The sequence below is a fragment of the Papio anubis genome, chromosome 2 (assembly GCF_008728515.1).
Source record: "Papio anubis isolate 15944 chromosome 2, Panubis1.0, whole genome shotgun sequence".
Classification (NCBI taxonomy): Eukaryota; Metazoa; Chordata; class Mammalia; order Primates; family Cercopithecidae; genus Papio; species Papio anubis.
Genome location: NC_044977.1, coordinates 152,131,285 through 152,155,856, shown reverse-complemented (window position 1 = coordinate 152,155,856; position 24,572 = coordinate 152,131,285). Strand labels below are relative to the sequence as shown.

Here is a 24,572-nt window from a genome sequence, read left to right as displayed (position 1 = left end):
GAATTTTGAAAACTCTCCAAGTGGTTCTAACCTTTAGCCAGGTCTGAGAACTACTGGTCCAGTGCTTTGCGGGTTACAAGTTTCACAACCCATCTGTGCAGGAGGTGAGGCACGTTCTTTTTGTGGTTTTCTGACTGGAGAAGTGAAGTCCAGAGGAGTGTGCTGTTGCCCTGTGAGTGCTGAAGTTGGGATTTTTACTCAGCTGGTCTGACTCCTAACTCTTGTCAAGGAGTAGGGCACAGTCTGGGCGGATTGTCAGATTCTCTAAAGGGGTCTTCCATGTGTCTTCCCTTTTCCAGTTGTTTTCCCTAGTCACGATCTCTCACATCCTCACTCCTTCTGTTTCTTTGTGTTTCTTCATGAAAAGGTGCAGCTAGCATTCCTCTACACTTTAGTGTGAACATGAGGCTGCTCTCTCTCTTTCAGGGGAATTGTAAGTTCTGCTTTATCTACAACAGTGAAAAGAAAGGGCTTATACCAGCCCAGCCCATAGATGGGGTGGATGGTCTGGGGGTGGTGACATCTCACGACATCTCTGAAATTAAATCCAATAGGTAATTACTTATGTTTAAGTAATTTTATGCTTTGGACTTAAAATTATGTCCAGTTCCATTTTGTTCACAAATAACGATGAAGCATCTCCTTGGTGTATAGACATTCTCTGTTGGTTGGATCTTTAGGGTGGAAGGTATCTTCTCCTGCTTTTGTGGCACTCACTATACTTTGGCCACAATTAGATACATAACGTACTTGATACACAAATGATTGAATGTCAGGCCACCCTCCCACCTCCCATTCTAGACCCAAGCCTGTGCCTCTGGAGAGAAACAAAGGTGAAACTTCAGGACTAAATATGAAGACATGTGGCCGAATTTATCCACTCTGCCCATGGATGGCACCAGGAGAAGCTGGCCTCGGAAGTCCTGGAGGAAAACTGAGCACATTGGGCAGTAAAACTTCCCCCAAACAGACGTTTTGAACACAGATCACTTTATTGGCATGGCTTTGTTTTAAGAAAAGGAAAAGAGACAAAGCCAAGAGACAGACTCTGCTAACAGATGCCTGGGGGTGGCTGGACATTTTTGCCTCATGCTGTGCAAAGAGGGGGATCCTGGCCCACACATCCACACCGCTCAGTCCTTGGGACAAGGTTGTCTGCCTGGGCCTCACTGCACCTTCTTGAATACTTGCTTGCAGACCACACCTTCCACTCTCATCTCCTGAAACAAAAGCAGATGTTGGTCATTGGCCAGAGCAGAGTCACACTTACGGCAGCAACTCTAAAAATACTCATTAGCTTTTATTTTTCCCCAAGAGTTGGTTTAAGTAACCAGTTGTTTGGAAAGACAGTTAAACTGTATGGTGGAGTGCTCTGCAGCACCCTACAGACAGAGCTGGCTGAGAGGAAGAGTTGTGGCTCAGAGCTGACCAACAGGACCCCTTGATGCTTCCCCTCCCTAATCACCTCCCGCTGACCCAGACTGAGATCATATCTTAGAGAAGCTTAGAGAATCCTTCTTGGCTTTGGCCTATACGATTTGGCATGGTGAATATATACATCATTTGAGAGCAAATGTTGGTTCTGTCACTTTCTAGATGTGCAATTTGGACATGTAATCTAATCTTTCAGAGTCGCCATGTCCTCATCTCTAAAATAAGGGCCATATTCCTATTCTGAGAGAAGAGAAAGAGCTATAGAATGCAAAAGGGCTTAGCTCATTGCTGATGCTGAAGGGATATAACTCCTCACCTCTTCCCTCTGATTAGACGATTGGGTCAGCCTAGACCTTGAAAATATATTGCTTGGTTTTTAAAGTCACTCAGGCATCTTTTCCAGGCCCTTGGAAGAGAAGCTTCAGAACAGAACCAAGGCCCAGCCATGGTGCCTTCTTCCAAGGTCCATCTGGACCTCAACAATGACCAGGGCCTCTGGGGACCCAGCCTGACCCAGCCCAGGAACCTACCAGGTGCAGCTCGTCACCTTCGATCCACTGGGTCCAGCCACGCCCCTCCTTCTCACCCTTCTGCACACACTGGAGCTTGTCTCCGTCCCAGCTTACTGTTGTCTGCCAAGCAAGAGACACATTTGTCAACCCGGGGCAAGCCGGGAGCTTCTGGGGGCTGGGGAGGGGCAGCTCCCAAACTTGATAATCCAGGATGTGCTCATGTCAATTTCATTGTAGAAAATTTGCAGCCTAATACTCCCTGTCCACCACATGCTTTTATTAAAGTGTGTAAATCAGTTTTAAAATTTATGAAAACCTCCATAAATTTTATTTAAAAGGGTAATTAGGAGGGAAAAAGTCATTGGAGTGGTGCTGTCATTGCAAGCACTGAGAATGGGGCTGAGGTGGGGAGGAGGGCCTGAGGGCTGAGCACAGCCAGGTGTGGGGGGTGAAGGATGTTTTCCAGAATCTTATGGTGAAGGGCAGACTTTTCAGAGTACCCTGACCATCCCCAGACACTTCATTCACCCATTCATTGTTTCAACGTATGCTAAGTCCTGGGACACCAAAAAGACCCCATCCCTGCCCTCAAAGCACTCTTCATCTTACAGGGAGAATGACCTTAGATATCAATAACCCAGTGAAGGTACAAATGGCAGCTGTTAGCTGCCTGCCTGCTCTGCCGGGCAGTCTCTGTGCTGTCTCTGAAGCCTCATGCCTGTCCACGTGAGCGTGGATTAGCATCTCCTTTTCACAGATCAGGTTCAGGGACTTGCCAAGTTCACCCATGTTATTCAGTGGAAGAGCCAGGTCTGAACACAGATCTGTAGGGCTCTGAAGGCCCCCACCCCAATGGACTAAATTGTTTCTTGAAGGGTTACCGACCAGAGGCTGTGGGAGCCCAGGTGAGAGTCCAGGAAGTGGGATTCCCTAGGGCTGGGCCCTAAGGGGAGAAGAATGAAGCTGAAGGAGAGGAAAGGAGGCACTGTGGAGAAAAGTTCCCAGTGGCCCATCACGGGGTGAAGGCCCGAGGTGGGACAGCAGGAAGTACGCTCAGGAGCTCATCAGGAGGGCACCAGGGAACTGAGGAGGAAGGGGAGGAAGATCCCACAGCCCAGCTTGGGCTTGGCAGAGCACAGATGAGCACCGTGACACCCTCTACCCCCCACATTTGGGCCCCCACATCTTCCCTGAGCACTGCGAGCCTTGCCATGTGCTGGGCAAGCTGAAGGGAAGACAGGCAGGAGGAGGAGGCCCAGCCCGTGTCCTGGGGAGATTTCAGTCTTAGTGGAGCCGGAAAGGTCCACCCAGCAACACAGGGCTGAAAAAACTGTTGGAGTTCAGAGGCAAGGTGATCCTGTCACCCCAGCATAGCCATGAGTGTGCCCTAGACTGAGACACATGTCACAGACATGGGCACAGAGAAAGCGCAGTGGGCATCACTCATATTTGGGGCTGCCCACCTTCTTTTGAATAGCCATCCCATATGGGGCAGTTCCCTTATGAGCCCGGCCTCCCTACAGTAGTGCTCAGCACTCTGTTTGCCCCTCGCTCACTGTGTGGCTCTCAGTAAATCCATCCCTTCTCAGCGCCCCTGTGCTCGCCATCTGTCACACGGGGACATTAACTCAGGCCTTGGATGTAGACAGCTAAGGTTCTAGGATCCTTGTGTTCCCTGCCATGCTCAGCTGAGTCAGGACAGTCAGTAACAGCCTGATAAAGGATTTGGGAGAGGAGACTTACGGGAGATGGGTGTGGCGGTAGTGGGGCCACTCCCTGCAGGAGGACCTCCCCACCCCAGGCCTCCGTCTGGGGCCTGCTGATCACTACTGCCCCCTGCTGTTGGGGTGGAGCCTGCAATGCGACACATGCAGGAGGGAGGCAGGTGGAGCCACATGTGCTCCCCCAGCTTTGCATAGGAATAAGTCTGGCCTCTGCTCCAGAGAGAAATGGGGCATAAAAGGACTTGGGGGGCACATCCTCTCCCTGATCCAGAAATTCACTCAGGGCACAGTCTAGTCCCAGGCCAGAGAGAAGGCAAAACAGAGTGTGGTTAACGTGTGGTGAGACATGTCATGGGTAAGGACTACTCACGACCTCATGCCATAAATAAGACAGGACGCCCATTCACTTATCCGTGCTCCTTCCATGCCAGGCCTGTAGAGGGAAGTGGGGACCCAGAAATCAGTCCTCAGCTTCAAGAAGCTCTAAGAACACTTGGTTTCCTCATCAACTGATCTTCTCTTTGTGTGTTGAATCCAGGAGGCTACTGTGCGTAAGAAGGGCTCCAGATTCACTCAGAGGCACAAGAGACAATTGCTTGTTTTCAGCTATGATATACATTTTTGCCTCTTCTGGAAATATTAGTCAGGAAATATAGTCATAGTCTTTGTATTGGAAAATTAAAAAAAAAAAAACACTAAAGAAGAAAATAGTAATAAAAACGATACATGTAGTTTTGTTTATTTAGAGATGATTGCTCTAGGCCAGGCGTGGTGGCTCATACCTGTAATCCTAGCACTTTGGGAGGCCGAGGCGTGTGGATCACCTGGGGTCAGGAGTTCGAGACCAGCCTGACCAACAGGGTAAAATCCCATCTCTACTTCTCTACTGGAAATACAAAATTAGCTGGGCATGGTGATGCATGCCTGTAATTCCAGCTACTTGGGAAGCTAAGGCAGGAGAATTGCTTGAACCCGGGAGGTGGAGGTTGCAGTGAGCCAAGATCATGTCATTGCACTCCAGCCTAGGCAACAAGAGCAAAGTTCTGTCTTAAAAAAAAAAAAAAAAAAAAAAAGAAGATAATTGCTCTAACATTGTGTATATTACAATATATGGTAAATTTCCATCCACTCTTTTTTTTTCTATCTATCTACATGTTTCTGTTTTATACAAAATTAGAATTGCATCATTTATGGTTTCGTATCCTCATTTCTTCATTTAATTGAAGCAATTTCCTATCTCAACAAATATTCTCCATAAGCATTATTTTAATTGCTACATAATATTCTAGGAAGTAGCTACACAGTGTGTGTGTGGCCCACCACAAAATGAAAATGAGGGGTCATTTTCTCAAAATCATTAAGAATTTTAAGCTGGTGACAGCAGAGCATTAAATCAAGTGAGGGGCCTTCTGAGCCCAGGGCCCTGATGGACTGCCTTGGTCACAGGCCGATAAACAGTCCCTGATAGTATTTGATTATACATACGTATTGTTATTTAGCCAATTACCTATTTTGGACATTTAAGTTATTTATTTATAATTCTGTGCTACTATAACTAAGACTTCTTTGTACACACAGTTTTGAACACACTGTTCCCTTGGAAGAAATTTCCAGAGGAGGAATTGTTGCATCAAAGAGTGTGCATATTTGAAAAGCTTTTGATGAGTATTGCCAGCTTTATCTCCAGAAAGCTCACACCTATTTACCTTCCAACACCAGGGTCAGAGAATGACCATGAGAGAGATGTTTATTAATGGTAAAGCCGGCTTTTGCTCCTGGGGCTACTGTGTCACCATTTCCAGATCGCTGGCATCTTTTAACAGGGGCCATCTGGATATAAACAATAACAATACTTTAGCCCAAAAGAATGACAGATGGCAGAATTTCAGGCAGCTTGACAGCTTGAGGGATAGAGAGAATAGAAGCCTGTTGGGGTGCAGAGGAGCCTTTCTGAGAGCCCTACAAACCAGGCCTCTTAAAGGGAAGGATCCCTATCACATGCATGCTACATCAGTCTCCAAGGAAGCCTTTCTTAACCCCCAGCTTCTGTTGACTCTGATACTGGGTGAGTTGGACAAAGCAGAGATTATTCTTGTTTGTATTGGATGTAGAGGGGTGGCTGAGCTCAGAGAGGTTCCATGACTTTCTCTGGTCACCTAGTAAATGAGAGAAAGAATCTGGGCTGGAACATGGGCTTTGCATGACTTGGTGCCCACTTGTTTCCCAGTCTAGGGCAGGGCACCTGCCAAGTGCCCAGGAGATGGTGGCTAAAATCATTGGGGGCTGCAGAAAAACACATGGACATTGTGCTAAGACTCTGAGCAGTCTCCTGGAGGAACACCATTAAGTTCATTCCAGCCATTGTGGGGGTATGGGTGCTGGGAGTCAGAAAGAGGTCTTAAAGGTTTCTGCCTATAAAGAGGTCCCCACAGAGAAGTGCCCAGGCTGTCATGGCCTCAAAGGAGTTTCTACAAATGGGAGGGGCATTCTAGGCAGAGTGAATAAGGATGCAAGGGTAGGAGATGATGAGGGAGAAATGACAACAGTCGGTGCTGTAGATGACTATTCTGGAGTTAAGGAGAGGAGGAACTAGGTTGTTGGGGGGTGGTGGGGAGATGGGGCCAGAATATCAGACTGAAAAACCCAGACTGTGGCCTGGAGCATGTGTTCAGTGCCTGTCTTTGCTGCCTGTGCTGTTGGGTAGAACCATCCAGGAGGGCAGGTGGGCCAGGGAATTGGTCAGGCTGTCCTCTGGGTTAAAGAATCCTGGAAGCTCACTTCCCATTTATACTTGGCTCCTGGTCCCTGCCCACCTCCTACTATACCACCTCAACCTATATCAGCTTGACCTAGTATCGGCAGCAAAGAACATGGTATCAGATAGAGCTGGGTCCTCTGTTCCCAACTATGTTGGATGACATTGGGCAACTGGATTAACCTTTCTGAGTCTCAGTGCCCTCAACTGCAAAAGAAGGCTAAACGATACCTACTGTGGTAGATTCTTCCACTGGTGACTCCCGAGTCACATGATATTCAAATCCCTGTGAAGTCTCCTCCTACATCACCTTGGTTTGGCCACGTGACTTGCTCTGGCTAGTGGGACATGAACAAGCATGATGGAAGCAGTGCCTTTATAAACACTTGCATGCTGGGGGCTTGTCCTCTTGGAACCCTCCCCTCTTGAAACCCAGCTGCTATATTTTAAGGCAGTCCAGGCTATTCTGCCAAAGAGGAGGGCCACAAGGGGAAGCCCTGGAGGATGGGAGAGAAGCCACTTGGAGAAGAGTTGAGGCACCCCAACTGAGCTTTCAGCTGAACAAAGCCACAGGCAGCTGAACTGCGCAATTAACCAACAGAATCATGAGAATTATATGGTTGTTGTTTTAAACTATTAAGTTTTGGGGTGGTTTGTTACATGGTATTAGATAAACAAAGCACCTACTTTACCAGGTTGTTCTGAGGATTCGAGAAAATAAACAGAAAATGCATAGGGCTGGCATGTAGGAGGCACTAGGTAATGGTAACCATGATGCCCAGAGCTTAGATAAAGATGGGTTTGCTTGTCAATGTTGAACAACAATGAAAGCCTTTTTTTTTTTTTTTTTTTTTTTTTTTAAGAGTTGGAGATTTGTGAAGCAGTGATTGACATGCTATTCATCATGGCCAAAGTTTTGGAAGCTCCTTCTCTTTCCAGGATACTCAGATCTATAAGGAGACCTGCAGGGGCTGCCTGCTGAGCACCAGGATGCCTGCTTCCTTTATATATTAACTGGTCTTTGTTTAAGCAGAAGATCTGTTTGAAGACTCCACACTGATAGCTGGGATGGCTCAGCAATGTGATTTCATTCTCCCCTCTCCCCATGTTCACTTTTGGTGGGACTGGATTTTTCATTTTAAGCTTTTTATCTTGTGGGAATAAACTAGTTATTTCAAAGAGAATCTGATTTGTCGTAAGAACAGAAAAAGGAGGTGTGGAGCCAAGGAGGGGGACTATCACTTAAAAACCAATGACATGGAAAAGGAAGTAAGTAATGTTGGAAGATGAAAGCCTAACAAACAATGGTAATTCATTTTCTTGTGACACAAAGTGGAACTTATGAAAACAACTTTCCCAGGACCCAATAACTTATTCCACGACCTCCCTCTGAAGTCAGCAGCCAGCCATCTTTGCTAGATCAGGAGCAGTGAACGTTTGGGGACAAGGATTCAGCCAGATCTGAAAGGGTCATTAAATGGTCATTTAATCTGGTTTCCTAGATTAATCCAATTAATCAGGGTCTAATGGAAGAATTTCAGGTAGGAATATATTCCTGATGCTTTTCAAGTCCCACAGAAAAGGCAGGTGGCTGTGGGGATGGGGTGAACATGGGTACAAACCAAGGGGGCTAGACAATGCTGCTTCTCCCAACCCCCATATGGGCTTTGGGACCACCTTAGAAATGAAGCCCAGATAATCCAAGAGTAAGGAGGAGGGATGGCCATCTTCAGCTCACCTCCTCACCAGAAATTTTCATCCCATACATCACCCAAAAGTCTGCAAATGGGCTGGAACCAGGGACGCCGGTTGGAAAGTGAAGCCAATCTAACTTTTCTATTAAAAACTAATGATAACCCCCATCACCTTGGCCTTGCCAGCAGTTTACCCAGAGAGACATGTGCCAACAAATGAATGAAGACAGCTTTGTACCACTAGGACAAGGGACTTTTACCTCAGAAGCCATTTTCCAGGTCCTCTGACCACTTAGAAAGCCCAGCTGTCACTGCTGCATGGGACAGTGACACAAAAAGTCCAGCTCCCACAGGCAGCCTGAGTGGGTGTCTCCCAGGGACGTTTCAAGGCCCACTTGCCCCACTCAGGTGACTCACAATGGGAGTGCCAGACAATTCCCACTAAACGGAACCATCTCTTGGCAGTGACCTGGTATGACCTGCAAGTGGTGGGAACTCTATTTGGTATCAAGAAACTTGTGACATTCATTAACACTCCCATGCCAAAACCCCACTCTCAAGAGCAGGGGATGACGGATCACTCACAGCCCTCCACCCGGCCCTAGTAGTCCCTCTGTTTACGGATCCTCCTCTGGAGGGCTGGGATTGAATTCTGTTGTCTCTGTGGTTCCAGAGCCAGGTTATAAGAGGTGAAGCTTTGCCCATGATGATACTGCCTGCAAAGGCCAGAGCCAGGACTGACGCAGGTCTGACTCCAAAACCCATGCTCTTTAGATTTGGCGTAAAATTTCAAAACCAGACAGTGAGTAGATACTTTCTTTGCATAAAGTAAATTGCTAAAAGATGCAAATCCTGGAGTTTGATTTGAAAGTGTGCTTCACCTTTTGAGGCTATGTGTGTTCCTGGGACAATTAGAGGGTTTTCAGCATCTGGTGCTTGTGTTAAATAAGTGATCAGGAGGGAAAAGTAGGGGAGACAACAGAGAACCTGCCAGGTGCCAGGTACTGTGCTGGGAGCTTTCCACAATGTTTCACTAAATCTTCAAGCTTTACAGCTGATAAAAATTAGACTTCTATAAGTAACCAGCCCATCACCAAGGGGTTAGGGCTTGAGCCATAACTTGAACCCAGTTCTCTCTGGCTAAAAAGTCCATGAGCTGCCCCTGAGGCCAGGCTGGTGAATGGGTGGGTAGTGGCTCCTCTTCTCTGGTCCATTCCTGGGGGGCTGGAATAATCTAAACTCAGCACATTCAAGAGGAGAAGCCAGTTTCACTCTAAAAGCAGACTAAAACTAAATTAATAAGGCCTTAAAATGTGAACAAGTAATTAGAGACATAATAGATGTTCAAAGCAACCACTATAAATAGTATAGCCACAAGGCTTTTGTGAGCATGAAAGAATGCAATTCTAATACCATGAAAAAGCTAACAGCAAAAAATACAATTCTTAAGACAAACAAAATGAGAAAATGTTAAGACTAATAATCTTGACATGTTATAGTTATTTTTCCTTAAACAATTCAGAAAGTTCCTAGAGTCAATTTAAACCATTGGAGTGCTCAAGGCCAAGGTTCTGGATAAGGAGGTGGAAACAGGACTGGAGAAGGTCACAGGGCCCTGTGGAACTACACTCATTCATCCCAGGGACCTAGCACTTAGGGTGGCCCTAAGGCTGGGATGGACAGAAGCTCTGCCATGGGGTAGCTCAGCCTGGAGAGAAGGCAATGACACCGCTGTGCTATACGCTGGGATGGGTGATGGCCCCCGACCCAGCCTGGGGGGTCAGGGAAGGCTCCCTGGTGGGAGTCATAGCATTGCTGTCATTATCAGTCACCATCATCAACATCATAACCACATGTGTTGAGTGCTCATTATGTGCTGGGCAGGGTACTAGGCAAAGTATGTGTCATATCAGTTGACTCCTGACAACCTCCTACAACAGGTATACTACTCATCATTTTACAAATGTGGAGACTGAGGCCTGAATTTCACCCAACCATGAAGTGGGGAGATGAGATTCAACTCTAGAGCTCATGCTCTTGATTACTGTGCTCTGCAGTTCCCTGATTTAAACTGACCCTTGACTGAGCAATAGGAATTCGCCACATGGTTCTGTGCAAGGGAACAACATTCAGCAATCAGGAGTTTCACGCCTCCAATGCACCAGCTGTGGGTGCTGGAGAGACAGAAGTAAGGTGAGTGGCCTGCTCTTGAGGGCTCACAGACTATCTGAAAAGAAGGTAGGAAGACAGAGAGAATTCCAGCAGAATGGTAAGTGCTGGTAGACAAGTGCTGGAGGTTATGGAAGTCAGAAGGCACCTCGACAGCCTCTAAAAGGTAGAGACAGAGGCCCATCAGGGAAGGCTTCCTGGAAGAGGTAAGGCTAGAAGTAATGCTGGAAGTGATGCCAGAAAACACCACGGGAGTTAGCGAAGAGTGGAAAGAGGAGCCAGGTGCAGTGGCTCACACCTGTAATTCCAGCACTTTGGGAGGCTGAGGTGGATGGATCACCTGAGGTCAGGAGTTTGAGACCAGCCAGACCAACATGGTGAAACCTTGTCTCTACCAAAAATACAAAATTAGCTGGGCGTGGTGGCATGTCCCTGTAATCCCAGCTACTTGGGATGCTGAAGCAGGAGAATTGCTTGAACCTGGGAGGCAGAGGTTGCAGTGAGCTGAGATCACGCAATTGCACTCCAGCCTGGAAAACAAGAGTGAAACTCTGTCTCAAAAAAAAAAAAGAGTGGAAAGAGGAAGAAGAGGAACAAGGGAGTCCCAGGCAAAGGGAACAAGCACAGGCAGTTGCAGGAAAATCAGGGACAGCAGGGGCTGCATGAGGGAAGTTTCTACATAGGTTTTGCCCAGCTTAACTTGTGGGTGACCCTCCCCATGAAGGCTGACCCTGTACCTCCAACCCAGAATTTACTGGGGAGATTGCTCACAGCCTCTCTTCTTCCTCACAGTATGTCTTCATGCTCCAGCTGGCCAAACCTGGTGCCATGGAAAATCCAGCACAGCCACTGCTGGATCTGCTACCTGGTGCCAGTACAAGGAATTGGTGTGTGATCAGTTCCATCAGCACAGGCAGGGGGGTGGAAATGGGGAGTAGGGTGGGAGAATAAGAATTAGAGAGGGGACATCCTGTCAGAGAGTACTTAGGAGGGGCACTGAAGGTCTCATCCCTTCCATGGGAATCTCTGGCCTTTATTTTATTTATATATATATATATATATTTCAAGGCAAATAGAAATAAATGGCTCCCAGAAGATAAGAGGTGCTAGATCAGTAACCAGGTAACCAGGGAAGAGTGAGCATGTCAGGATCTCTTGACGAAGAACTCCTTGGGGTCTGGGATCCTCTTATTCACTGCAGGACACCAGCCCCCATGTTAGAATCCGTGGCAGAGAAAATGTGCATTGCCATTTGTTGAATGAATGAATAGCAGAAAACATTCTGGTGGCACTCTTGCATTGAACACCACGCTTTCTCCAGGCAATGTGGCTGTTTCTTCCTCACAGGTAAGCCTTATAGAAAGGGGCCAGCCATCGGAGTGATTTGACCCTGAGTCTCTAGGGCTCCGAGTGCTTAGGCTCTATACTCAAAGGCGCGCAACTAGGAATAGTATAAGACATGGTTGAAATCCCCTCTGCCCAACTCTGAGCCCATGGTCTGCCTACTGTTCCCATGTGAACATTTTGCTGGCATGAATATTATGGTCATTGAATATCACTTGGTAGGTGGGCCTGGTCTGGCCCAGCCATGGGACAGCTGCCTGCCTTGCCAAGCTGGGCATTCAGGAGGGACCCAGTGATAGCCTTGGGTGGAGGCAGACCTGAACTGCAGGTTCCCACCTCTTTCTTGCTGGGTGACCAAAGCAATTTACTCCACCTCTCTGAGCCTTCACTTCCTCATCTGCAAAATGAGGCTAGTGAGCCCAGCCACAGAGCAGAGCCATCCGGATGAAATGAAACAAGGGGTTTCAAGGACCTATGTCAGTGCAGCACACACAAAACGCTCAGTAAGCAATAATTCCTCTCCACTCTTGGCCTAGTCCAGTTTGTTCCCTGTTCCCTGTGGGCGTGGAGAGGCAGGTGTCTTTTTAGGCCAGCCTCCACCCTCATAATCCTGCTAGCTCTTCTCTGGTTTGCCAGGTATCCCTTCATACATGTAACCACCCCCAGAATTGGTCTTCTGGAGGTCACAGATCAGTGTGAGAGGATGAATAATAACAGCTCATACCGATGGGGCAGTGGCACGGTGGGTCTTCTCACACACCGTTCACCTAATCCTCACCACAAAGCAGGTATCCCCTATTTCATAATTATCCCCACTTCACAGACAAGTAAAGTCACAGAGAAGTGAAGTAACTTGCATAAGGCCACCCACTTTGTAAGGGGCAGAAACGAGATCCCAACGATGACAGTCTGGGCTGGTCCGGCTGGTCTAGCTCTGGAGTCGAACCAGTTACAGCTCTGTCAGACTGAGTCATTTCCTTCATGTATAATATAGGAAGAATTTTGGCATCTTGATCATAGAATTATTGTGAGGATTAAAAGAATTAATACATGGAAAGTGCTTAGAAGAATTTTTGGCACATGGAATACCTAACAAACATGAGCTATTATTAAATGGCAATTGCATCTTGCAGTGATACGGTCAATGACTACATTTAGATTTCTGAGGTTCTGCTATTTTCACTTAACATTCATTTAATAAACACATTGGAGACCACTGAGCCCATGATGGTGTGGCTGCTGCTGTGTAGAATCTCAGACACATTAACTAGCATCACAGGTGCCCTAAAAGCAGCACCTGAAGAGAGAGGCTGCAAGGCAAAGGAAGGGCACGGTGGTGGGATGGGGAATCAGGATGGGATGAACAGAGCAGATAAGCCTGGGCTGGGTCTTGACCAGTGGGTAATTCTCCTCCCAGAGGAAAAGGCAAAGAAATACCTCAGGGAAGTGAGTAGAGGGATGCAAAGAGGATGGCAAGTGAAGGCTCCGACAAATGGTGAGATGGGGCCAAACATAAGGAGTGAGGGAGGGAATAGGGCTGGAGAGACAGGCAGGGCCATGATCTGAAGAGCCTGAGTGCCATCTGGCTTTTACCCGTCAGCACTGGGAAGCCCTTAGGAATTTTGAGCTGGGGAGTGGCATGATCAGATTCCCTTTTTAAAAAGGGAGGGATGGGCTGAAGTGTTGAGCATGGTAAAATGGAGATCAGCGTGAAGGTACTGCAGTAATTAAATGAAATAATCCATGGAAAGCGCTGAGCCTGGCACATAGTAAGCATGAGAGATGTTAATTGTTATTATTATTACTGGCATGAGATATTCAGAGCAGTGGGAATGAAGAAAAACAGGAAGAGACGTTAAGAAGCAGAATCTATGAAACTTGGTGACTGAATGCCTATAAAAAGTTTTCATTTATCTTCATAGTGATCATTTACATGGCTACGTAGTGGTCTATGCAATTAAAAAGCCACAGTCTTTCTAACCACCCATAGTTATTTGATATTTAGGTATTCCAGCAGGAGATAGCCTGTTCTATAAACCATACAAAGTAGGGAATCAGAGGCATCCGAAGTCAGATCACAAGTCTGGGGTTAACCAGTAATGTGAATCTGGGCAGGACTTTTGGCTCCATGTCTGTAAAATGGGAGAGTGGCACCTCCTATCCAGGATTGTTAGGAGATTAAATAAACATAAAGTGACAGGACAGGGCCTACCGCATAGTAGGCCCTGAGATAGTGGTTATGCTTATGTGGGTTGTTGAGAATTGCTATCACAGAGTGACTAACAGATACTTTTGTACAAATAGAATGATTTTCCTGGAACATAATCCCATAACTGGGATCCCTGAGTCAAAGAGTAAGATGATTTTCTGATTTATTGCACATTATGAGAAGATTATTATTATTATTATTTGCACTTTCTGAGTGCAGGGCCAGTTCCACTGTAAAGCTGGCAAAGGTAGGTTTTGGAGCCTGGGTTCCATGCCATCTCCACCTTCACACCCATCTTGTTTATACCATTCTTTCCCAGAGTACTCCTATGCTATCCTTGGACCCTCAGTTCAGGAATGACAGAGGGAAGAAAGAGGGAAAGGGTGGCAAGAGGAAGGAAGAAAGGAAGAACTCGTTAATCCCTGTATTAAAGGTAGCTGGCACCCTATGGTGCTTGCGTTCTTGGAAACTACCTGCCACGTTGTGAGGAAGCCCAGGCAGCCAGCAGAGAGTGAGTGTGGGCTAGCCCTCTGTAAAGTGGATCCTCCACCTCCCCACTGGCACGGCAGGCAGCAGGGACAAGGCATCCCCACTGAGCCCTGCCCAAATTGCAGATTTGTGAACAAAATAAATATTGTTGCGTTAGGGTACTAAGTTTCAGAGTGGTTTGTTACACAGCAACAGGAAATGGAAATAATTCATTACCACATTTAATTATCACATAACTCCATTAGGTGGGTATTACCCTTAGCTCCTTTTACAAATGAGCACATTGAAGCTCAGAGGGATAAAGTACCCTTGCCAAGGAAACAGCTGGATGGCGGAACCAGGATTCAAATCCAGGTCCATCTCAAAGTCAAAGCTCCTAATTGCTCTGTTGCACCTCACACGTGTCCAGCTGCAAACACTATTGGTATCACTTACTTGGACCCTCAGTTGCAAACCACTGTCCCCAGGCAGTCTTCATCCCCCACTACCCTGATCCTGGAACAGAGCTACACCTGCCTATTCTCATTCATCCCCTAGAACTAGGCACCTTTTACCCCAGCACAGGTTTATTACATTGAATCATGATGAGAAAAATCACAGGAAACTAGGCACAGGCCAGCCGGCTTCCTTATTTTTCTGTTAGTAGTTGCCAAAAGCATGGTCCTTGAACCAACAGCATCAGCATCATCTGGGAACCTGTTAGAAAAACAAGTTCTCAAGCCTCAACCCAGACTTTCAGAATGAGAAACTACAGGGGTAAGGCATGCTCAAATTTGAGAACTACTACTCTAACTACTTATGTGGGCCTTAACGCTTGATCTCTGGAGTTTGAATGTCTTAGAATGTTTTCAGATGCAAGTGACAGGAAACCAATTCACATAGCTTAAGGGGAAAGAAAGAAATGTATTGCTTAAAGTACATGGAAAATCTAGGAATGGTGTGTCAGGAACTCTAGTAACCCTCTAATGTTGCATTCTCTCTGTCTCTATTGGCCTCATCGTTTATTTTCCTTCAATTGGATTTTTCCATGCAGCCAAAGAAGGTGGGGTAAGGGGACTGGCCTCAGAGAACTCGAAGCTTACATCGTAACAGCTTATCAACCTTTAAGGGAATAGAACTCACCTGTCTCTCAGGTTTCCTAAATTAACTCCCAGGAAATGGTGACTGGCCCAGCTTGGGTCACATACACAAGTATGTGACAGGCCATGGGACACTGTGATCACTCTGGCAGAAGGTGCTCGTCCCAGAAGAGACAGTGTACTATGATTTGCAGCCCCACCAGGACCCAAAAGGTTGAGAAGGAGTAATTCCCACCATAAAGAAAACGGTGCTTCTCTTGGGTGGAAGGTGGAGAAGCAATGTTGGTCAGAAAAACAAACAGCTGTAATTCATTCAGTAAACACCTGGCCATCATAAGTGATTATGCCATGCCCCTCCGTCTCGGGTATCACAGGCCCTGGACCTGTTCTGCACATAGTATTGTGGCTTCCTAAGCCCCTGTGCCCAGTACTATCCCTATGGTCCTCAGCTTTGCTTTGTGAGACACGCTGAGCAGCAATTATGATGCCCATTTTGCAGATATGAAAACAAAGGCAGTGTGTCTAATCATTTAAGGTCGCTGTCAGATAATCAAGAAGAATTCAAATAGATGTTCTGACTCTAATACCAGTGCTCCTTTCACTCATTCTAGGCTTTGTCAAAACTGCCTGGGTTTACCTTCAGACTGTGAGAAGGCTCAGAATAAGGAACTGAGGTGCTGGCCTTCAGCAAAGCTCTGTGGGAGACCTTGGGGTAGAGAGCTTTATAAACAGACTAATTAGAATTCTTCCCCTGCCACCAGCTAGCCCAAGGGTGACCTTGGGCTAAAAAGGCACTTCACTTCTTTGAGCCTCAGATTCGCATCTGTGAAATGAGTATAATGATACTTACTGAACAGCATTTGTTGTGGGGACCAAAGGAGAAAAAGTACAAAAAGCAATTGGGGCAGGCATGGCACTTAGTAAAGATTTAGTACATGTTATTTTCCTTTGTTCCTGCCTAACAAAACCCAAAACCCAACAAAGCAGTGTGATTTTTGAAAGCTACTTTGTGAATTTTATTTGGGTTGCTTTAATTCTCCTTTTTGTAATCCTCAAAAGCACGCTGCTGACACCGATTTCAAAGGTCGGAGAACTTTAGCTAAGACATGAAAGAGATCCTGTGTTTCTAGCCTGGAAAGGGCCCAGCTGAATGCCAGGTGCCTGATCTGGGCAGGGGCAGCTCTCAGAGGCTCCCAAATCCAACGGCATTCTCCGTGCTGCAGCCCAGGGAATTACTTTAGCCAGTGGCATTGTGTGTGTGTGTGTGTGTGTGTGTGTTTTCCTTTTAACAAATCAAAAAATATCTTTAATGGGTCAAGAATAGGATCAGAAAGCTGGCAAGAGTTTAAACCAAAGTGTCAGCAGTGCTTTGGAGGATTTCATGTATTACCATATATAATTAGATGGACGGATGGATGGATGGAGAAATAGAAGGATGTTAAGTAAGGAAGTCCAGGGAGGGAAGGGAAGGAAACATAGCTGGTTAAAAAAGAACTTAGAAAATCTGTAAGTGCTGATATGGAAAAATGCGTAAGAAATACCATTGAGTTAAAAAAATATGTAGAGAAGTGGATTCCTTTTTTCTTTTCCTTTCTTTCTTTTGGTTTTAGATAGAGACATTGACCAACTGTCCAATCAATAGATAGATCACTTATAAGTCTGAGGAAGATTTCCGGACAGATCCACCAAGTGGGAATCAGGCTAAGCGGGGGAAGGGGCCCTTTTCAACCCATACTTTCCTGTGCCACTTGAATATTTTCCTTTTATAATAAAAACAAAGAAAGCGACAGAGGGGCGGAGGGCTGGGAGCAGAAGGCAGGCCCTGTGGAGGGGTCATCCTAAGTTCAACGCTGGATATGAAGTTGAGGCTTCAGCCATCGGGGGAGGCGCCAGTTCCCGGAGTGAACAAAGCCATCTCCTCCAGGAAAAACCTGACCTGGACACGGGGATGACACATGGCCCTTCTGCCACCCCCGCAGAGCCAGGCTCACGGCTGTGATTCCTGGCCGAGGCTCAGTCTTCTCCCACAAAACCTGCTCAGGCTGGGGGGACTTCGAGACAAAGAACCAAATCATTCTGAGGGACTCCCTCGCTCAGGAGTGAGAAAACACTATCTGAAGTCAGAGCACCTTCCCTTTCTCAAGAGCTCCCACCCTGCCAAAGCACATATGTGCTATATTCAACAAATGCTGCTGCTTCCTCGCTGGGCCTGATCGCACATTTTTATGGACAAAGGCATGCAAGGAAGCAATGGAGAATAGCCCTGTGTCTGCTCAGCTGAGCCCAGACTTTATATATCTCTACCAAAATAGCGCCTGCTGTTTGTGGTCCCATAACATCTGATTAGATCAGACTGGAAATGTGAGCCTAGTGATGCAGAGCCGCCCAGAACTGAGTCCCTCCACCCCTCCACCTGGGGAGAGAGCACAGAGCTATTTCAGGTGGTTCTGGGCATGGATTGCAATGTCCACAGGACTCGGGTGATGGGCCAAACTGGCCCTCTACATGCCCATGGCCCTCTACACCTAATTTTACAGTTTTTCCATTTTTTTTTTTTTTTTTGCAGAGATACAGGAACACTGTGTGTTTCTTTACTCCAGAGCAGTGATTCTTAAGCTTTAGTTGCATCAGAACCACCTGGAAGGCTTATTGAAACACAGATAGCTGGCCCCACTCCCGGAGTGTCTGATTCAGTAGGCCAGGGGTGTGGCCAGAGAATTTGTATTTCTAAGAGGTTCCCTGTGATGCTGCTGCTGCTGCTGTCTCTGCTTTGGGACCCACAGCTCTAAAGGAACCCACAGTGCAGACAGTAACAAATGGCCATTTGATCCTTGACTTCAGGTAACAGGATGGGCTGAAGACTGGGGTAAACTAGGAAATGTAACATCTAGAGGGAGCAGCTGCAGCATATTCCAGGGATCCACGCAGTGCAGGAATAAACGGGTGCCCAGTGTTTCCAGGGCCCTTCTTTTTCTTGTTGTTTTTGTTAAGAACAGCCAGAAACATGGATTTTTCTGTGAAATCTTATCATCTTTGGCAGTTATTGGCAACTGACTCTGAAGTTTTTCAAACATTGTACAGGCCAAACAAAACACATCTGCAGGCTGGGCTTCACCCTCTGGCTGCGGTTCTAGAATACAGATAAGGTTCCCATGGAAAAGAGGCAGGATCAGAGATCTCTGAGCCAGTGAGAGCCTCTGCCCTTTGGGGAGGGATGTCAGCCTGGTCACACCTCTCCCAGCAAGGACTCACAGACGCCTGTCAGGGTCACATCAAGTCTCCCTGCTGGGTTCTCCTGGCTCTCTTCTCTCCCAGCCGCATCTCACACTCCAGCCACGCTGAAGTCTTTGCGGACAGCCCCTCTCTCACCTCAGAAACTCCCTCCCAGCCAGGCTTTTCTCACCCTGGCCTTTGTCCATGTGGCTCCTGCTTACCGAAAAGCTCTTATCCTTTTCTCCACATCTGCCCTAATTAGTCCTTTAAGGCCCCTCTCAGCTGTCACCTCCTCTGGGACTTTCCCTGACCACTGCTTTCCTACTCCCAGCTGTGTGCTCCCCAGCCCACCATGCTCCCATCATGCATTGGGCTGTAATGGCCTGAAGATGTGCCTGTCTCCTCCACTGGCCTGGGTGTCCAGAAGGCCTTGTTGCCTCTGTGACCCCAGGGCCAAGCCCAGGGTCTAGTGTGGGACGGCTCTTGGCTTTGGCCTTTCTTTCAACCCCTTTCTGTTTGCCTGGCTACTTCCTGTCTATCCTTTAAGCCACAGTTCAGATTCCACTTCCTGTGGGAGCCTTCCCTGACCTCTCAGACCAAGCAGGGAGTGCTTCTCTGCCTGTATCAGCACAGTGTCCACTACATCATGATTGGCTGCTTCAAGCCGCCTCCCCCTTACACTGAACTCCATGAAGGCAGGAATCATGTGTGATTTGACTCATTGACACAGAGGTTGCAAAGATAGTGGAAGCACCATGAGATGCTTGTGGCGTCCAGAGAGGAATGGAAAAAAGAGATGAATGACCGATCCCAAGTGAGAATGGGACTCCTGTAATATGCTGGGAACAAACTCCTCTGGGCCACTGCTCCTGGCTTGTGGGTACCCAGTGTGTGAGGCAGAATGGGGTAGCAGTGAAAGTTATCTTTGGCAACCACCTTGTCCAGGACCCCTGGCAGCCCTCAGAGAGCTCAGCTGGTGGCCTCTGGGCACCCAGCTCCCCTCCATTAACAAGTCTCAGGCCTGACAGCCACTCTAATTCTATCATCCTACCCCCATCCAGCCATGTCCTTCCGGCAGTCCAAAGCAGCACACCACCCAGCAGGCAACCCACAGGGAAGGGCTTTTCTGCACTGCATGGGGCTAGAGGAAGGCTTGAGCAGAGCAGAGGGGCTGTTCCATCTCCCAACAGGCCACAACAGGTGAGTGAATGGCTGTCTACTTGAGAGTGGGCATCCCTGAGTCCTGAGGCAGTGACAGTAACCATGCATCCCAGACCAGTTTCACTGGATTCATCCAGTGGCTGAATCTCCACAGTCTGCTCAACTACTGCTTGATGCTTGATTGACGCTGATGCTGTATTGAGAAGAAAAGGTGGCCCTCGTCCTTTCCTTTGTATCCAAAACCCTCCCTTCCACCTCCCTGCTTTATTTAAAATGAAGCACAGAAGTCACGTCTTCCAGAAATCCTTCTGGGATCCCCTTCTCTGGGTAGTCCCAATCCCCTCACTCGCACCCTGTGCTTCTCTTTGCCACACTGTGTTGAGTGTTGGTGTGCCTGCCTCCACTGCAAAGACTTTGCGTTCCTGGACATCAGGGCCTGTGACATGCTCTGCTGTCCTGTGCCTGCCGTGGTGACCAGCCTGTGAGGGAAGCAGTATGTTCAGTGCAGTGGTTAACTCAAATCCTCCCTCTGCACTTCCCCAAGGTCACATAGCAAGAAATCTTGCCGTGGTTTTCTTATCTGTAAAATGAGACTGGAAAGGGTGTTGTGAAGATTAAGTCAGCTAATGTAACGTTTGAATAGCATCTGGCATGACAGTAAGCACTTGATGAGTACTATATTTGCTAGTATTATTAGGTGATCAATAAATGTTTCATGCGTTAAAGGATGAGGAAAGGAAGGAAAGAGCGAAGATAATTAGTACAAGCCAGCACATGCCAGATTTGTGGTGACCCAAAATAAAGGTTCGATGTGATCTGTGAGTTCCACAATAGTGAGTGGGGTAAGGATTATTCTTAAGGGGCAAAGTTCTATGAGGTGTGCCAGGGAGCAGGTCTTAGGCAGTAATGAGAAAGGCAGATCCCATCTGAAGGTCTCCTTTCCTATTGTGAGTCTTTCCTTTCTCAAGAGTCCTTGAGATTTTTAAAGGCACAACCTGACATTTCCCTACAACAATGGTGCTTTCTCCCATTAGTGGTCCTTCCAAGGCCACTCCCTGCTGACTACCCCCTCTTTCCTATCATTCCAAACAGCAGACTCAGATACCAGTCCTGACTGCCTTCAGATGAATAGACAAGGTGGGGGAATGAGTCATCCAGGCTCCAGACACCTATTCCCAGACATGGGCATCCCTTCAACTACAATCCTAACAGACCTCAGCTATCTTGTTTCTGCAGACTACCAGCAGAGAAGCTGGCAGAAAGCAGGAGTGTGGGCTTCAACATCAGAAGGCCCAGGGCTCAAGTCTCATCTCTTACAAGTCTCTTCCTCTCTCTGAACCTCAGTCACTGCATAACATGGGGTTACTTATCCCTCCCTCACTGTGCTGTGCTGTAAGATGACTAGCACAGTGCTGGACACACAGCAGACCAGCGGTAAAGACCCTTGAAAATTGTGGGAGGGGATGGGTGAGGACCCCATCAATAAGCAAGGCAGCTCCTGGGATGAACATAAGCCAGTTCTGAACCCAAGACGATAAAAAGGAGAACAAGAGTACCTTGACCTCCCAGCAACCAGATAATGCTGATGGAGGCCTGGGGCTGGCCTTCCGGAGTCTGCTGTGGCAGTACTAATTGCGATGTCCTGGGTCAGGAGCTTCTCACCCTTGTGGGAGGGAGGTCTTGGCCCTCCCCTTTCCCCCACTGCTGTTTCCTCTGGCCTGGGCTGGAGGGGCACTGACTTACTGACTAGGTGTCAGCCGTAAAGTTCAAAGAATGCTCAGCAGGCATTGGATGACAGGGTGGGGAAGGGGATGGCCAGGAGCCAAATCCCAGCTCTGGGGCAAGGACGGGCAGATCAGAGGGCTTCCAGCAGAGATCAAGGTGCCCCCAGCTTCCTGGAGTGACTTCACACTAGGTCATATTGAAAGTTTATACTTCAAAGGGGTTACTTGTGTTTCTTTTTTCTTTCCTCCTTTCTTTCCTTTTACCCTCCACCAGCCCATAGCCAGCCAGAGAACAGCATCAACAGACCTGCTTTGAACTCCAGCCCCTCCCTAGCTGTGCTACTCTGGACATGTTACTTCATCTCTTTGAGACTGTTTCTTCATCTATAAAATGGGCATATTCATATCTCCCTCAAAGGCTGTGTGAGGCTTAGGTGAAGTCATGTGCATAAAGCACCGGGGAGAGTGCCTGAACGCAGTGGAGACACAGCACATGGCAGCCTTCATAACCATCACCTTCCAGTGCAGATAGAGCAGGATGCTTCATGAGTTGGTGCTGCCCACCATGGGGGCTGAGAGGGGGAAGTCTTTTCAGTCCCTCAGGCCCTTGCCCCCTCTCGGATGAGCTAGCCCAGCCCTTGGTCAGGCCCCCTGGGCAGGAGACACTGGGTGCACGCGAATCCTCACCATGCACTTGCGATCATCTATGCCTGTCAGATCCTCCTCAAACTCCTTCCCAACCTGGAAGTCCATGATGTAGTTCCTAAAAGTGCTCAGCGTGCGGATGATCATATGGTCACCGTCCTGCACGATCTCTTTGTCTGGCTTCAGCAAGTTGGCGATTTTGCGCAAGGCCACATTGACGTCTGCGGGTGGGGAGGGGGGAGAGCGAGCGGCAGAGAGTTGGCAGGAAAACTCAAGAGAACCGTTCCCAAGGTAGCGGGACCCCAGGAGCCCCCTCCGCCCGCAAACACTGTTAGGGTTCCCGCTGGCTTTGCGCTGTCTCTGCGCACAGCCTGCCTGTGCCTCCCCGCGCCGCCCCCAACAAAGTTTTCTGCTCTTATGTCAGCCGTTTAAAAACAAAAACTAGCAAACCAAGCCACAGATTTACTAATGAAATTACCCACGTCCAGGGCCAAAAAGCAGACATTTGCCACCGGTTAACCTAACAACCCCAAATTCTCCAATCCGCAGCCTAGGGGCCGCCATGGGAGCAGTGGCCGAAGACGCCCTTTCTAGCGTCCGGGGGTACCGGACCGCGGCTCGCCGGGGCGGAGGCAGGCAGGCGGCGGCTCGGTAGGGCTCTAGGGAGCGGCCCGGAGCTGCTCGGCCGGGCACCCAGGGCGCAGCGGGCAGCGCTTACCCAGCGCGCGCAGGTACTCCTCGAAATTCTCGTTGGCCAACATCTTCCAGTACCCAGTGAAGTCGACGGGCATTTCGCGGAGTGACTGGAGCCAGTTGGCCACGAGCGGGCGGGACGGCTGGAGACTCTGCCGGGACAGCGGCTGCCGGTGCTACGCGGGTGGTGGGCGGCCCGGAAATGAGCGCCCTTCGGGGACAGGGGGCTCTGCGGGGCGGCGACAGCTGGATTCCGAGCGCGCACAAAGCCTGCGGGAGGATCCATTGTAGCGGTCGCCCCTCCCCGCTTAGCGAGGGCGGGCGCAGGGGCGGGGGATGTCGAAGGGTCAGGTTTGTCCAGGCCGCGCCACTTTCGTTTCTGACGTTCAGTTCGTTTCCCCTGCAAAGAAAGAGGAGAGGATGGGAGACTGCACGTTTGCTTTGCTGGCCGAACTCTTTGGCTCCTGGGGATTTCCTTCAAACGCCATGAACTTCTCACACTCAGCAGCCACTCGAGGGTTGGGAAACAGTCTCCTGGGGTTTGTACTGGCGTGATTAGGGAAAGAGGCCACTTACAGGCCTTTGTCTAAAGCCTCGCGCCGGTGGTGGCTGGGGTCAGGAAAACTGCGCGGTTCAACTATGGGCGAGAAAAGTGGGGCACTTTCTACGTCTTTCCCAAAAATAAAAGAAAGGATGCTGGGCGCGATGGCTCACGCCTGTAATCCCAGCACTTTGGGAGGCCGAGGCGGGCGGATCACTTGAGGTCAGGAATTCGACACCAGCCTGGGCAACACGGTAAAACCTCGTCTCTACTAAAAATACAAAAAATTAGCCGGGCGTGGTGGCGGGCGCCTGTAGTCCCAGCTACTCGGGAGGCTGAGGCAGGAGAATAGCTTGAACCCGGGAGGCGGAGGTTGTAGTGAGCCGTGATCGTGCCACTGTACTCCAGCCTGGGCGACAGAGTGAGACTCTGGCTCAATACATACATACATACATACATGCATGCATACATATATACATACATAAAATGGTTGATGTTATTTGAAGTGCATGTGGCTAAAAAGGCCTTCTGGGTGATTCTGATGCACAATCAACCTTGAGATCCACTGCTGCTTTATGCAAATGTAAGCAATATACTGTTGATTAATGTTTCCTCCCGTTTCACCTAATGGCAGCACTGTACTCCACGGTGTTCTGGACTTTGCTTTATTCACTTAATATATTCTGGAGACCTTTCCATAATTGTACATACAAAGTATACCCATTATTTTGTGGAGTATTCCATTGCTTATCCAGCTTGTCCCCTGATGGACAAACTATATTGTTTCTGATCTTTCACTATTAAAAGCAGTACTGCAATGAAAATCCTTGATCACATCTCCTTTGTCACCTGCGTGGGTATGTCATAGTGGTTTAACATGGCTGTATTTGCCACCAAGGAGATGACATAATCACATGGGCTGACTTTTTGACCCTCTTTTTCACTACCTTTTAAATTGCTTTTTGCACAAATCACAGCCTAAGTGACAGCAGATAATATTTTCTTCCCCTCTAGCAACACCTTCCCCAGGCTGCCTCCCTGGGGCTCACATGTATTCTCACAGTGCAGGCTGAATTAGGAGAAGACGTCTCTTCCTCTGGGTAGAGGCAGCTTCCTCCCAGGCAGCGACTTGGATTTCAGCCTTTCTCACCCTGTTTCCCTAGACTAGGGTTTGTTTCTTAACCTC

The 24,572-nt window shown here is 48.2% G+C and overlaps 1 protein-coding gene across 1 annotated transcript; it reads right to left on the bottom strand.

The window, feature by feature from the left end:
* Window positions 1-969: 969 nt before the first annotated feature.
* On the bottom strand, window positions 970-23,146 carry RBP1 (retinol binding protein 1). Its single transcript, XM_003895033.3, is given in 5 exon segments — window positions 970-1,220; window positions 1,965-2,066; window positions 22,195-22,373; window positions 22,871-22,997; window positions 23,000-23,146. Coding segments are annotated over 5 exon segments (594 nt in total). The 5' UTR covers window positions 23,132-23,146; the 3' UTR covers window positions 970-1,166.
* Window positions 23,147-24,572: the final 1,426 nt, after the last annotated feature.